This window comes from Hermetia illucens, chromosome 1, assembly GCF_905115235.1.
Source record: "Hermetia illucens chromosome 1, iHerIll2.2.curated.20191125, whole genome shotgun sequence".
NCBI lineage: Eukaryota > Metazoa > Arthropoda > Insecta > Diptera > Stratiomyidae > Hermetia > Hermetia illucens.
Genome location: NC_051849.1, coordinates 61356371 through 61372011, shown reverse-complemented (window position 1 = coordinate 61372011; position 15641 = coordinate 61356371). Strand labels below are relative to the sequence as shown.

Below are 15641 nucleotides of genomic sequence, written 5' to 3'. Positions count from 1 at the left end.
TGGCGTAATCTCGCTGCAGGCGAGTTACGTTATCATCAGCTGATGCCCAGGTCGACGTTCCCTCGTTGCTTTGCTTTCCGTTCTTCCGCATTTCTTGGCGCTGCTTTCGTCACCGCCGCACGCGGTGCACAGTGACCATCTGCACCCGCCGGTGGCCAATACCCGGCCAAGAGGGCTCTGACTTGTGCTGATAAGCTCCGAATCACAATGTAATGATTATTCCATGAAGTCATTCTCCCCCTGAATTCATTTGTGGCGTAAAATGAATTACTGCGCGCCCCGGCCCCTGCCCCCTTGAGGTCGTTCGCCACGTACACCAGCAGCGCGGCCGGTCGGTAGCCCGTTCGCGCCTCGCGCTTACGAATTTTTCTTATGTACAGCAATCGAGCCTTATCAGAGCCTGATAAGAATCGAAGTGTAATTTTTTATGTGGGCACCAACCCGGCGTAGCTGAGTGAGTTCAGAATGACGCGCTCTTTCTCCCGCTCTCGCGCTGGATCCTCTCGCGTGCGCTGGCTCTCAGAACGGCACTGGTTCTCTGTTTTCGTTGCTAATCCACTGCGAGATCTCTAAAAGGGGGCAATGACCGCTGGCGCTGATGAAGCCCGAACATGTTCTGTTGTGTATTTACACGGCAAACTCAATGGGATTCCGACAAGACTAGCACAAACACACGTGCAATCGGGCAAAAGCTCGCTAGCCCAAGATTAAACGGTTCTTGGAGCTTAGAGCGGAGCAACAATGGGGCGAGCAGGAGCTTCTCGTCTCTCATCGCCACCCACAATAGCATTCTTGCCGAAGAATTTCAAACTTTGAGGAAAGTTGAAAATGCAATGCATGGGAACTTGCTTGTGGAAATTACGCGGGAAAACAAAATTTTAAATTAAATGCTCTCGTTGAAATATTCAACTTGCCGGGTGGCGCGGTTTCCATTATTTATTGGCCGCACCCCCATCTCCATGTTGCTTTTCACGGAGGCGCTCAATCGCTGCAATCGATACCATCAAAAGTCAATAATTTAAATCTGCTGCCATAAATACTTTACGTCATCGCCCATAACCACGGAATATCCTGCGAACGAAGGCAGGAGCCTGGCGGAACGACCGCAACAAAGTTTAACGTGATTTTCCCATGACATAAATCGTGGGCTTAATGATTTTTCCGGGAGCTTTCCACCCTGCGTACCTCGACGACACATCGGCATTTTTACTGTCTCACAGGCCGTAGACAGCAACGGTTTTTGCAATCGATTTTACAGTACCTTCTTCTGTCTTCTCGCAGAGCCTACTGCCGCCTCAAACACTCCAGCCCTGCGGAGGGGGCGGGCTCCTTGTTTGGGGCGAGGGGCAGCATGGAAAATTTGAATTTTTATTACAATATAAACGGATTGGGCCAGCAAGGGCTGTCGGCTCGTGGATAAATGTTCTTATTATTATTCTTATTGCGCTGCGGACCATAGGCTGTGCGGGAACATTGTACGATAAGTTTCGTGATGAGAAGCTATTGTTGCTCTGCCCGCCGCCACCCCCCACTGGGGGCGGTTTAATGGCTTCATCCACAGAACGAATGTTGTTTGATAAAGGACATTGACATTATACTTCTGGTTTGTTACTCATTCGGACTGTTTTTGAGTGGCGTAGGCAATGATGATAGCATGACTCTCTACATTGAGCGATCCAGGAAATCCATCACAAATGGCTTAACGGTTTTGGAAGATTGAAGCTACCTTTCATATTGGCCTTCAGCGTATTGATATGATGCAAAAAATGCAAATAAGGACTCAAGATTTCTTTTAATAAATAGCAAAAAATTAGAAGGAAGGATAATTAAAATGAATACGAATTCTCAATATTTCACCCTATTACAGGTACATCGAGCAATCCTTACAATAAAAAGCAACTGTTTAGCGAAGCTCTACATCCCTCATGGAAGTGGATTTTATGTCTGATTAGATTAAATTTGAATCTTTTTCCTTTTTAAGGTTTTGTGTAAAACGTACAGAGTGTTGGGCTTCCGCAACAGCACGCTGGCGGACTACCAACTAAACATCTCCCTGTCATCAAGGAACTTCGGGCTAGCCCTCCCGCTCTTCCGGCTTTGGGAGCCTTCAAGTCAGGGAATTCCTTTCACCAACGGGAGGGGAGGGGAGGAAGGGAGTTGTTGTTAGGTCAGGGAACCCTTTACCGTCCGATCCCTCCACCGGTCAAGTTCAATCTTCTTCGCAATAAAAAGAGCTCGAACATAATGCGCAATATGATCCCGCGCTCTTCAGCACCTCTCTGACAACGTTGTCTGGAGAGAGCTCTTCTATGTCTGCATAAAGTTGCTGGCGAAGGCCATCCCCGATCTCGCAAGAGGAAAAGGTGCGTTGACGTTCTTCACGGGCAACCACCTCTCTTAAGTTTTAGCCCGTACGGCGGTAGATAGCTTTGTGCTCCTTTGTAAGGAGGGCAACGAGAATCATTCCCGCGATCACTAATCACAGCCGGTTCAGAAACGGTGCGATAAGCAGACGCCACTCGCAAAACTCCCCGCCTCTGCACTTGAGGGAGGCGTTTACGGTGCACCTCCTTGTCAAGGGCATCAGCCCATACCTCCGCACCATAGAAAACAACCGACTGCGTTGCTCCCATGAGGAGACGTCTCCTAGTTGATATAGTGCCCCCGACATTCCCCATTAGCCGACTCAAGGCTGCGACTCCAGCTGCAGCCCTGTCCGCTGCTGCTTTGATTTGCTCGAAGAAGCTCATCTTCGAGTAGAGCATTAAGTCAACTCGCCGATCGATATGGGACGCAGGTTCGGGATTCTCCTTCTAGTCAGGATGACTACTTCGTTTTTTTCCAGCGCACGGTTGAAACCGTGAGCAGTCATCCATCCGCTTACCAGTGGCATTAATATGCCAAGTCTGCTTTGCGCCTGTTCAACAGTGCATCCGGCAACAAGTGCCGCAACGTCGTCTACATAACCGACCAGGCGCGACTCTTCGGGCATATCGAGTCTCAGCAGACTATCGTAGGAAGCGTTCCTGAGGTCCGGCCCTAAGATGGATCCCTGTGCTACTCCCGACGTGATTTCCATCCTCCTTTGGCCCTCTAGCGTCTCATAGAGCAGAGATAGGTCTTTCAGATAATCCCTCAATATCCGGATGAGATAGCTTGGCACGTGAAAGCAGTTCTCTAGTGTGCCTAGCATATCTGCTTATCTTATGAAATTGAAGGCATTTCTGACACCAAGCGTTATGAGGAGCACTATCCGTCGAGATCGGCGGCTGTGTGCCTCGGTTAGATTAACCGCATCTACGACCTCCATAACAGCATCCACAGCGGATAAGTCCCCGGCAGCACGGATCGCTTCAGCGAGTCTACCCCTGATGAGCTTCTCGAGCACTTTGTCGCCCTCATTCACCTCGTTAACAAGATTCTGCCAGCCGCGAACTTTGATTTTATTTATAGCGCTGCGGAGTCTCCTTTTTGCTGCGCATATAGTGAGTTACATAATTGTACATTGACTTTTAGCGGGGGTGTAAATTTTTTTATCATCAAATTTAGTCATGTGGGGTATCAAATGAAAGATCTCAGTTAATACTTTCCGAAGTCGATATTAGTTTTGAAATTTGTTGGAAAGGTGGGGAGTGTGGGGGGCCGAAATTGATCATTTCCTTAGAAACTACCAAACTGAAAAATCTGGAAAAAATCAAGAGTCTGCCCCTATATAGCGGCTAGGCTCCCTCCATACCTATATCTTTTCAAATAAAGTTTATAATAATATATTACTATAATTTTTAGTAATTGGCAACAAAACCCCCCTTAAGTTCCTCCCAACATGGAGCATGATCTTACCAAGTTTTGTGGAAATCGCACTATTACTAGCAAAGTTATAATACGTCAAAGTTGTCGCTTTTTTGCAAATTCAAGACTTTGAATGCCAATATCACCTGAATGTGGATATTCTCACATAACATATGCATATATTACGTGCTACGTACTAATGGGACAAATGCATACTTAATTATCTTTATAAGAGAAATACACAAAACCTTTCACACCTGAAGCGTCTAGGATCCACAGGAAGAAAGCGGCGCAAATTCACACATTTTCTAGTTTTCTGACAAGGAATGGATTTTTAATGGGACAGGTCTACCGCAAATACAGGGTAATACCGCAAATTTGACAAATTTTGATATATGTATATTAACGTGCGAAATGTAATGAGATATGGCATAGCTGATTCACTGATACAAACACCCGTCACAAGGAAAAGATAAACTCAATTCGGAGTACCGGAAGCTGGGTGCTTGAGGTATAAAAGTTTTATGACTATATTATGTTAGGAACTGCCTATCCACGTTTTTCTTATTATTTCGAGTTATCACAATCTCGGCAGATGCCGGATTTTACCTAATACTAGCACTAAGTGCCAAGCATTTAGGCTCGGACGATCCTACCTACTTAAAAACGAAAGGGGCACTGGTGGTGGTGGCCGGTGGTAGGTCAGTGGGAGAATCCGTCGAGTACTCCCCGCAACATCGAGCACGTATGCAGAATGGTGTACTTCTGCATGGTTTGAACCAGACTGTGCGAAAGTCCCAGGACATCAAGGGAAGCCGTCAGGGATTTAGGTACAATACCTGTAGCTGACAATATTATGGGAACTACAACCACCCGCTCGAGACGCCAAATTTCTTTGATTTCCCGAGCCAATAGCTCATAGTTCACCTTCTTCTCCACGTATTTCCCTTCAATGTTGCTATTATGGGGGATAGCAACATCAATAATATACGCAGAGCGACCCGTCTTGTCAACTAGCAGTACGTCAGGCTTGTTGTGTGCAGTATGGCGATCAGTCAGAACTTGCCGGTCCCAATACATGCTGTAAGCAGAACTATCAAGTACTGCTTGCTGCTCATATCGGTAAACCGGACATGTTCCTGTGATCAGCCCATGCTTATATGCAAGGTTTTGATGGATAACCTTACATACAGCATTATGCCTGGTGATGTATTGCACCGGTGCCATAACAGTACAGCCAGAAATGAGATGGTCCAACGTCTCTAACGCCGAACCACACATTCTGCACTGGTCGTTCTCCACCCGTTCTTTCATGATGAGCTTTTTATAAGCTCGGGTGGCGACCACGCCATCCTGAATGGCACACATGAACTCCTCCGTCTCAGCAAAGAGCTCCCCAGCACACAGCCATCTGTTCGACAGATGCAAATCGACAAATGGCTGCCAAAGACAATTGACGTGTTTACCGTGCATTGCCTTCGACTTCCATTCCTCGATCCGCTCCTGGTCCGACTTCACCCCGCTCAGAGGATTGAAAGATCGATCCTTCAAGTTAAGTGGAGTCAGCCCACAGTCTGCCTTACAGACAGCCGCATGCAAGGGGCTCGTCTGCTCTTTACTGTAAAAATAAGCACGCAGCGAGTCGACTTGGCGATGATGTTGTGCCGCCACGTCAACCACGCCCCTACCTCCGATGTCACGAGGCAGGTTCATCCGCTCCACGGCAGACTTTGGGTGATGCATTCGGAATTTGGACATAGTTGTCCGTATCCGCCGCTGGACGTTTTCCAGGTCGGTCTTCGTCCACGGCAATATTCCGAATGCATAAGCCAGTGAAGGGATGGCGAATGCATTCAACGCGCTTATTTTATTCTTCCCCGAGAGATGCGATTTCAGCACCAGCTTTACACGTCGCAGGAATTCGGACAACAGAGCTTCCTTCAGATCACCAACTCGTGCATGGGTTCCTTGCAGAATTCCTAGGTACTTGTAGAAGTCTGTCTCGGTCATAGCTTCGATGTGGAGGTCACCAATGCTATGTCCGGCATGCGGCTCGTGATGACCTTTGCGAATGGCTTGGATTCGACATTTGTCTAATCCAAACTCCATCCGAATATCACGGCTGAACATGTCTATTATTCGCAACAGACTTCTAAGATGGTCGTCAGTACCAGCATACAGCTTGATGTCATCTAGGTACATCAAGTGTGCCAGTTCGCACTTAGCACGTAGGCCATACTTTATTGCAAAACCATGCACTCTAGCATCATTCAGTAGCCATGAAAGGGGGTTCAGTGCCATACAAAACCAAAGGGGAGTCAATGAACCTCCCTGGAAGATGCCCCTCCGTATACGGATGGGCTCTGAGGTATTAGCACCCTCAGATGTACAGACTGACAAGGTGGTGGTGGCCAAAAACTTTATTAGTTTCGGATCAATGCGATACAAATGTAGGATGTCGATTAGCCAGGTATGCGGAACGCTATCAAAAGCCTTGGCATAATCGATATAGCAACTGAAGAGGTTTCTCTGGCCTCTAGTTGCTTGTCCTACAACTACCGAGTCGATAATGAGTTGCTCTTTGCAACCCCTTGACCCAACTCGGCAGCCCTTCTGCTCCTCGGACAGAATGTTGTTGGTCTCGAGGTGCGCATTGATCCTTCCACTAATAATGGACGTGATGAATTTGTAGAGGGTTGGTAAGCAAGTGATCGGTCTTGTGTCTGCGGGGTCCTGCACCGTGTCCTTCTTAGGGATAAGGTAGGTAATCCCCGCAGTGAGGAAAGGTGGAAATTCCTCCGGCCGACTCATGGCCTCATTTATACTGCGTGCCAACCGACTGTGTACGCTGGTAAATTTCTTATACCAGAAATTCTGCACCCGATCCAGACCTGGGCCTCTCCAGTTCTTCGAGATATTTATAGCTCGTCGAACTTCCTCTTCGGTAACATCTGCGAAATTCATGCCAGGTGTATTGGCATGGCGGGTGCCTTCGGCGGTGATCCACTCAGCATGCTCAGCATGCTGGGCAGGTAACCCCCAAAGTCCACCCCAATACTCTTTCGCTTCCGTCACCGAGAACTGTATTGTCTGGGCGCTCTGTTGGGATTCGTTGAGAGATCTGAAAAAGCTCCGCTGGTTCCTCGCGTATGTTGCATTCTGGACACGTCTGGAATAACTTTCGCCATACCGTCGTAACCGACTGCATATGACAGAAAGTTTCTGTTTTAGTGTGTCCAGAATTTCAACTACGGATGTCTCACAGGGGATGGCATAGTTCCGGTAAACCCTCTGCACTTTATTTCTCACCCGTCGGCTGGCATTGCCAGTGCTGATCTGAATCAGTCTAGCAATGTCCTGCCTTAGTGAGTCCCGCCGACGTTCCAGACGAATTTTCCATGGTGGATCTCTTTTGTCACTCAAACCAATAACGCGAAAGCGAATCTTCTGACCGTGCAATCTGATAGCCGCAACTGCACCACAATACACAAGTGATTGTAGTTGCAGCAGCGACATATCAGCACACAGTCGAGATGCAATTTCATCATTGATTTGAGATAGAATTCCCGGAGTTGCTGGAGATGCATAGAGCCTGGGAATACCTGGTCTATGCAAAGGATCCATATCCGAGAATTCTATACACGCTCTTTGGAATTCGTCCCGAACTTCAGCGGAAACCTCAGCTGGACGGTGGAGAAGAGTGCTTCGGCGAGTACTGAACCTGTTGCCTGCAGTGCGGCGTGGTGTTGTTGATGCCGCCGCCTCTGCCCCCATCGACTCTCGGTCACCAGTTTCCCCGATGACTTCAAGTCAAACACGTTCCCTGATGGTGGCCGGGATTGTGTCACTGCGAGTGATGAAGCGGTACTGGTCTGCGACTCGCTGCACAGTCACGTGCGCGAATTGCGGGAAGCGCTCGACGAATCTCTGGTGCAACAAGGGGCGGTAAGATGTTATACCCGCCCCCGCCGTTATTTCGTAGTAGGAGCGGATGATGAAGAGGTTCATTTCTTCAGTCCATTTCATCCGCTTCCTGCGCGAACCTGCTGAAGTGGTCGCCACAGATTGTGGCGAAACAGCTGCAGCAGGCGGAGCTGTGCTCCTGGTCGTCGTGGCGCCTAGACGTCGAACCGCCCCACGACTAGCGGTTTCGACGCCGTGCTGTCCATTACGAGAGCCCGACCCAGTCACCAAGTCAGACGACTCCCGCCGGTTATCCGTACCGGACCTTAAATTTCTCCTTCTTCTCATTTTTTGGTGGTGCATTTTATCCCTAGCTGCCAGGTGTGTAGATAGCTTCCTTAGTGAGTAATCTGCAAGTCTGCAAAGTTCCTGCACTTTCCTCACCTACCCCCTGAGACGCTGCGGTGGCGTACAGCCATTCAGACTGAAGCTATCCATCCCTCCTCCTTTCACAACCGGGCTTGGGACCGGCTTCGGCGGAGTTATAATATGTTATTATTTTATTACATTTATGTTACACGGAAATATTACCGGAAAACAAAAAAAATAACATTTACCACAGCCAAAAAAAATTGGACAGAATTGGGGAGGGGGTTTTTTGCATTTATGGCAAGAATCCTGTCAGAGCACATTAAATAACAGATTTTGAAGGACAGAACTAACAACTCATATACAACTGCAGTATCCGTTGGAAAAAATTTCGGAATAAAGATATAGTAACAGTTCATCCTCAAATTGTTCGAAATTTTCTTCACTTTACTCCAAGGAAGAAACCATAGATTCTCGTTAATTATGACGTCACCATCTTATTTGCATGGCTTCAGATGCAGTAAATTCTCCTGATAAGACTGAACTGCTATAACTTTGGCACTAATAGGCAGATTTCCATGAAACTTGGCATGCGTATACGAGACATAGCCCTCAATGCTTGGTACTCCTAGGATTTAACTTAAGGGAGTTTTTCAGTCAATTTCTAAAAGTTGGCAATATAATATTGGTAAAATTATTGGAGAAGATGTCGGAATAGAACAGATTTTGTGGCCTAGATTTCATATGAGCGCACCTTCCTGATTTTTTGGGGATTTTTGGGTTGAGTAGTTTCCGAAAATGAGTCCTGTGTTACTTTAAGTGAGTAAATTTTGGCTCGTTATCCGCGCACTTTACAATTTACGTTAAAACTAATATCAGATTCGGAAAGTACGAATCGAGGCCTTTCATTTGATACTCCACACAGCTATATGCGAAGAAAAAAATTTACATTCCCCTTTTCTCTGAAAATTTATATCACTCACTGTATGCGTGGGATTTTATAATTCCCATATGTCCACCAAATTTGATTCGGATCAGTTTAACCGTTTTGAAGAAAAGTACATGTGACACACAGACAGTGAAACGATAAGGTCTTGCTGCAAAGTCTGAAAAACTGCTGCTCGTGAGTTTCTTAATAAAATAGAAGAGCTCTGTAAAAACCGTAATTTTTGCTTCTGATGCCCCGCAATTAATGTGCAGAAAACCAGCAGTTAAACATGGCGCAGCATCATGGCTGGTTTGGCGTCTGAAGGACCAGGGTCACTGTGTATTATCCATGAAAACCTAAACTTAAAACTTATAGGTCTTTGTATCAAGTAGTGGCCAGGAGACATTTTCATCATCAAAGTAGATGATACTAACTTTTAGACACGGATTTGTGCGGCTCGAATTAATTTACTTAGGTTATGATGTCCAGGCTTCAAGAACTCTTGTTCATTTCTTCATAGGACCGACACCCATACTTCAGTTTCCACTGAGGTGGACAGCTTAGTGTTCCCCAAAGCAGAAGCTATTCTACGAAGATACGATAAAACTCTGCAGAACTACCTCGAATATTTTAAATTAAGTAGCTCACGCGGATTTTTCTCTTTGAAAACTTGTAAAACCATACCGTATGATGAATTTCCTTCCTACTCTATTCAATATATTTGAAAAATTACAAGAATCAAAGGTCGAATGGTCTTTGGAGAAAACCATAAAGTAATTGATTATAATTATATATAATATCTTCAATTGTTATATAAAGTGTGGGACGTTTCGATTGAAACATAAAAGCGGCTAGCAGAAGATCATCCCATTAAAGCAGGTGTTCCCCAAGGAAGCATATAGGACAATTACTGTTCCTGATATATAGTATGTCTCCACGTGATGTTGACGATAATCTGTTTACTACTCGTTTATGGATGACACAACGATCTTTGTCTCTCTCACAAAAACCCTAAGGATATTTCCATAATTTTGATTTTTTATTAGAAAAAACGTAAACAAGGGCTAACATGACTTTTACACGGAATCGTTGCCTTCCCTGAACGAAATCAAGATTCTATAAAGTGAAAGTATCGCGATTGATTTCCTACATGTAAGAGACATATTGAAGATGAAAAAACACAAGGTAATTAATTCTAGACGACAAAGTTCTTTTGTACTCGTCACTTGTTAAGTCCACTTGGACTTGGTTCAAATATTATGGGACTAATAAACTCACAGAACCGAGAACCTAGACATCCATGACGACCGGAATTTGAACCAGGGGCTGGTGCTTTACCCCTTCAACCATGGGAAAACGATTGCAACAATAATAAATGTTGTTGAGAAAAATGTACTTATCTTACTTTTTTAGAAATACGGAAAATACAGAAATTTTTCATCTTGTTGCATGCCAGCGGCAACCTACCTACTGCAAAAGGTTGCCTTACGAGATGTATCCTTCAATTTCCCTTATTTTGAATCTTTGCTATTTCAAATGCTTCAACAGTAAGGATTTGCCGAAACGCATTTGTTTTTTAGGACGGTCTTTGCAGAGGTTGGCACATCTGCGTAGGGATACTTATCGTCAAACAACGCGACATCATGAAATTAGCATCTTCGAACGTCTTGACACCTTTCAAATTAGTCTACATGGATTAGAAAAAAAGCCTTCAGCAAAATATACGCCGATATGTATATATAATATATATCTTGGTTCTGCAAGTCTGATTCAAAATTTTCCAAATCAATACAGAGTCCTCCAAACTAATTTCAGAACTTTCCAAACTAACTTCAGACTTTTCCAAACCCGTTCCAGAATTTTCCATTTCAAATTCAAACTTTTCCATTTCTGGCTCAGGATTTTTTTTAATAGTTTACTATAAAGTTGCAACGCACGGCACCTTATGTTTGATATATTTAATATACAGGGTGCGGCAGCATAACTTCCTTTTTTCAAAACTCAATAAAAACTATTGTATGCATCGGAAAATATTTATTTATTTTTTATAATGTAGGTACATTGAAGTCATAAAAACTTGTTGTTTCTTTTTCGTTGGTGTGGATATTTATTCTTGCAATTACCGATATTTCGGGAACCGGCCATTCCAAATCGCCTCTAATTGAGATAAGGCGCTCTGGAAAGTGTTTCCTCAAAACAGCCATTGATGCTCTTGAAGTGTGTGCTGTTGCACCGTCTTATTGGAACCAAGTTTCCCCCAAATCCAAATTTTGTAGCCGTGGGAAAAAAATGCTGTAGCATGTTTACATACCGGTCCGAATTCACTGTCACTGTAACCTCATTTTCCTCAAAAAACCAGGGACCAATAATTCCAGCTGAGGAAATTGCACACCACACTGTGACTTTGGGTGAATGCAAAGGCTTTTGATGCAATTCCCGAGGGTTGGTGTCAGCCCAGTAGCGCATGTTTTGTTTGTTAACCGACCCACACAAATGAAAATGGGCTTCATCGCTAAAAAAAACAATAGCACTCTTGGGAACGACATCAAGAAGAAGCTCACACGCGTTCATCCGAGAATTGAAGTCACGTTCTGAAAGTTCCTGCACTATCGCCATCTTATAGGGATGAAAATGAAGATCATCACGGAGAATTCTTCTCACAGAACGATCGGATAGTCCAAGGGCAGATGCGTGTTTGCGCGCAGAACGCCGTGGCGATCGCAACATTGACGCTCTCACTGCTTCAATGTTCTCAGGTGATCTAACGGGTCGAGGGACTCCAGTTCTTCCTTTTGTCGCACTTGCAGTTTGTCTGAATGTAGTGACCCATGTAACAATTGATTTGCGATTCCGAAATGCATGCTGTGTTGCAATAACCGAACATCCGCTTGAAAAGTAATCCTCAACGGCAAAGACACGCTCCTCACTATTCCAACGCATGATGGCGACTGAACCGTGTCGGGACAAAACTTTACAGTATCCCCTCTTGAACGAAACCACTAGCGCTCCGCTATGACTCCGTGGCGCGCATTTTAAAAAAGGAAGCTATGCTGCCGCACCCTGTATATGTAAATTAAAGTTACTAGGTCGGGGCTTTCTTTAGGTTAATAGATGAGCAAATTGGTAGTTACCGTAGTTATAGTTTCCTTTCAAAATCAAGTACAACATTATCGAGTCTTTTTCATTTCTTGGTTGAGAAGATTCAAATAAACTTTATTTCTAGCATCGATAATCATGGAAAAATTTCATACTTCTCAATAGACCTACATTTCAACCAAATATTAATTTTCATTTAACTGAATTGTTATAATATATTTGATTACAGTTATGACGCGTTCTAGTAAACATTTTCTTATCTTTATTAGAGTTCGTTCTAGAACAGAATTTAATTAATAAATTTTCAAGCTTCATGTATATTGAAAAATTTTAATAACATTTTTTATTTTTTTTTGCAGGTATTTATCAACCCCCTTGGTAGATGTTAACACCTGTTTGTAAGTATAAATAGTTTTTTATTTGCAAATTATCTGTACATATGTAGTATTAAAGGGGACAGACCCGAAACCTTTAATCTGCGTAAACAATTACAGCAAAAGATACATACCGTATAAATTTAGCATCAGGTGGTCAATCGCTGGATCATTTCTACTTAGCAAGGCAAATATGTACTATATTTCATTTGAATTCATTTTTTTCAATATGGCAAGAAAAAACAGAATAATAAATATATTATGTTGAAATAATAAAAACTTGTTGTTTCTTTTTCGTTGGTGTGGGTATTTATTCTTGCAAATACCGATATTTCGGGAACCACTTGTTCCCTTCATCAGTGCAAACAACAAACACACCAACGAAAAAGAAACAACAAGTTTTTATTATTTCAATTAATTAATCGTTGGAAACACCGCATAATTTCACTCTGATATTATGTTAGTTATTCAAGACTGCAAAAGTTGCTCCTACAGTAACATTGGAAAAGTTATCTTTAATAGTGCTCTTAGCGTATGTTATTCGGTGAATTTACCTTTACAGAAGGAATGTTAATTCGATTATAACAATTATATGATGTAAGGTGTTTGCAGTGGTTAAGTTCAACAAACTTATTTGGAATGACCATTTGATATGAATGTATGTATTAGTTTTTATATGAAAGAAAAGTCTTTTCTTGTGGGTGACCTGTTAGAATTTAATGTTCCTTCATCAACCGCATTTACGTCAGCAGTGTCTTTTCAATGCTTTTATCAATTCCCCTGTGAATGTTTTATTACCTCCATCATCGTCTAACATTTGCTCGGGTAGCCTTTTGGTTTGATACTAATGGTTCATTCAAAATCGTTCGTTATTTGCCGTGCATGTGATGTGAAACTCGTTTAATAGAATTCACTACTTTGTTCTTTCACAATGTGATGCATCACGCATTTCAAGATTCTGGGCGTAAATAATTATATGGTCTTTCCAAAAGTTTGCTTAAAAGTTCATCCAGTTTATCAAGTCTTTTTCGAACGCATGCTAGGTAACTATTTTAGAATCTTCCTATCAAGTAGCGCTGTCCCAAGATGTGTGTTTAACTACCTTCCTTAGAGAATCGACAGCTAATGTTCTCGGATAACCTTAGGTTTCATAGGTAGTTATGTAATATTCTGCAGTATTATAGTATTCTGTGATTATACGATACCCTTGGTTTCTAAAAAAAACCATCGAAGGGGGCGTATTCTCATGACCATGACTATGAAATAGAATTCATAGATGCTCTACGAAATACCCTATGATTGAAAAGTACCGGGAATTACGAGTAAAGCAAAAACAACTTAATTTTCAGGCAACTTCACTTTATCTCCTGCAAAATAACATCCATTTGAAGCTACACACGTGAGCCAGTATTTTACCCACTCGTTCATGCACTGTAGCCAAAGGAATGGCCTTTAGCTTACTTGTCGCATTCTGTCTTTTCGGTTTCAAACTCCTTGATCCATGACAAATTATGCATTTCATGAAGGATGAGTCATGATTCGCTTCAGAAATCATGTTCTCCGGAACCGTCTTTCGATGTTGTTTTTGCACCAAATTCAGGTGTTGTGAGATGACAGTCTCATCCGCAAATTTCCATCACAATGTATTGAGCAGTTCCATTCGCAATGGAAAATTTACTAGCTATCTCTCTTTCACTTTTTTTAGGTTTACGAATGGCGTCCATACACATTGTCTACAACTGTACGGCCACTTCAAAAGATTTATACCATTCGTATGCCCGATTTTTCGACAGAGCAGACTCCCCAAAGACTTTTTGCAACATGTTGAATGCATCAGCAGACAAAATGTCATTAGCAACACAAAATGTCAAAAGAAAATCTTTACTCAATACTTTATCCATATTAAAATACGAGAAAAGGTAGAAAGTCGACTGATGAAAACAGACGTCAAACAAATAGTAACGAGGCATTGACTTTAATTATTGACATATACAGCTAATCTTAAAACCGATCATGCTTCTTTATTCAACATTGATAAACGTATTTTTTTCCACATTTTTCGTATAGAAGTTTTTTTTATTTATTTCATTAAACATAACCATCAGCTATATAATGCATTTCACTTCATTTGGTGCTAATACCAAGAAACAAACAACTAAATAAAAGGCTTTTATAAGCCTTGCGTGCTCAGTTTTCCATTTGAGAACTTATTCGCCATCAATACATTCTGTATTCACTTTTGTTTCTAGTGCAGCCTTAGTTCTTCTTGGCATACTATCAACACAATTCCTGCACACATTTCGGGGGAATGTCCTGCCATATAAGGAAAACTTTTGCCCACAGTTGCTCATTACTTCCCGTCTCTCCAGTAACCGATCTTTTTAAGACTTGCCGTAGGTGTTTTGTGGATTTGATGTCTGGAAACTATATGAGCTACTCAAGAATTATAATATCATTATTTTTAAACCACGCTTTTGTTAATTTGGCAGTATGGTTACAAGAATTGTCTTACTGGAAGACAATGTCTGAAGCATTCACGTCAAATTTTCCTACAGGTGACGAGCTTTCGACCCTCAAAACGACAATGTGCGTCGTTGCAGCCCCCCTTCTCGAGGACACCTGTGATTATCATACATCACACATTATCATGGAACCTCAGCCAAAATTTAAGGGTTGGCTTTTCACACCCTGGCTGCAATTTCTCGATGCGAGTTTTCCACATCCACTCGTAACCATTCGATCCCAAACGTTTGATTTTGAACTCGTTCACCACAACTCATTTCCATAATCCTCACTGTTCCATCGCGAATACTTTCTTGCGAAATCTAGACCTTATATCGCGCTAATAAAATGAGTTGTTTACTCCTTCCCGGTAAGCCACCTATATTTTCAAACTTACACTTTAGCAGATCGTACAAAATTTTTCTTTCATTGACTTTAGAAACAATTTTTGTCGATGGTTTTCTATTTTTTTGTGGATTTTACTTTTTAAACCCATGGATACACTTGCCAAAGATCAAATTCACCGATGGGACACATCACTTTTTTAAGGGGTTATATCTGTTTGGAGTTCCCAAAAAAAGGTAATTCACTTGTTTGAATTATAGCAAGTTTTCAGGAGTAAGAAAAAAATAAGTGTAGCCAGCGAAATACACACGATTTTCATTTTAGAATTTTTTCAA

General features: G+C 42.8%; 1 protein-coding gene across 4 annotated transcripts in view; it reads left to right on the top strand.

Annotated features, from left to right (window-relative positions):
* The window catches only part of LOC119654824 (probable nuclear hormone receptor HR3), a 449138-nt gene that overhangs the window by 320076 nt on the left and 113421 nt on the right, over positions 1-15641 (top strand). The window contains exon 1 of one of the 4 annotated variants that reach the window (XM_038060474.1): positions 12453-12483. The exons of the other annotated variants lie outside the window; for them this stretch is intronic. Within the exon in view, the coding sequence (XP_037916402.1) occupies positions 12468-12483 (16 nt within the window). The 5' untranslated portion in view covers positions 12453-12467. Of the gene's footprint in view, positions 1-12452; positions 12484-15641 lie in introns of those variants that run through there. 4 annotated transcript variants of the gene reach the window in all.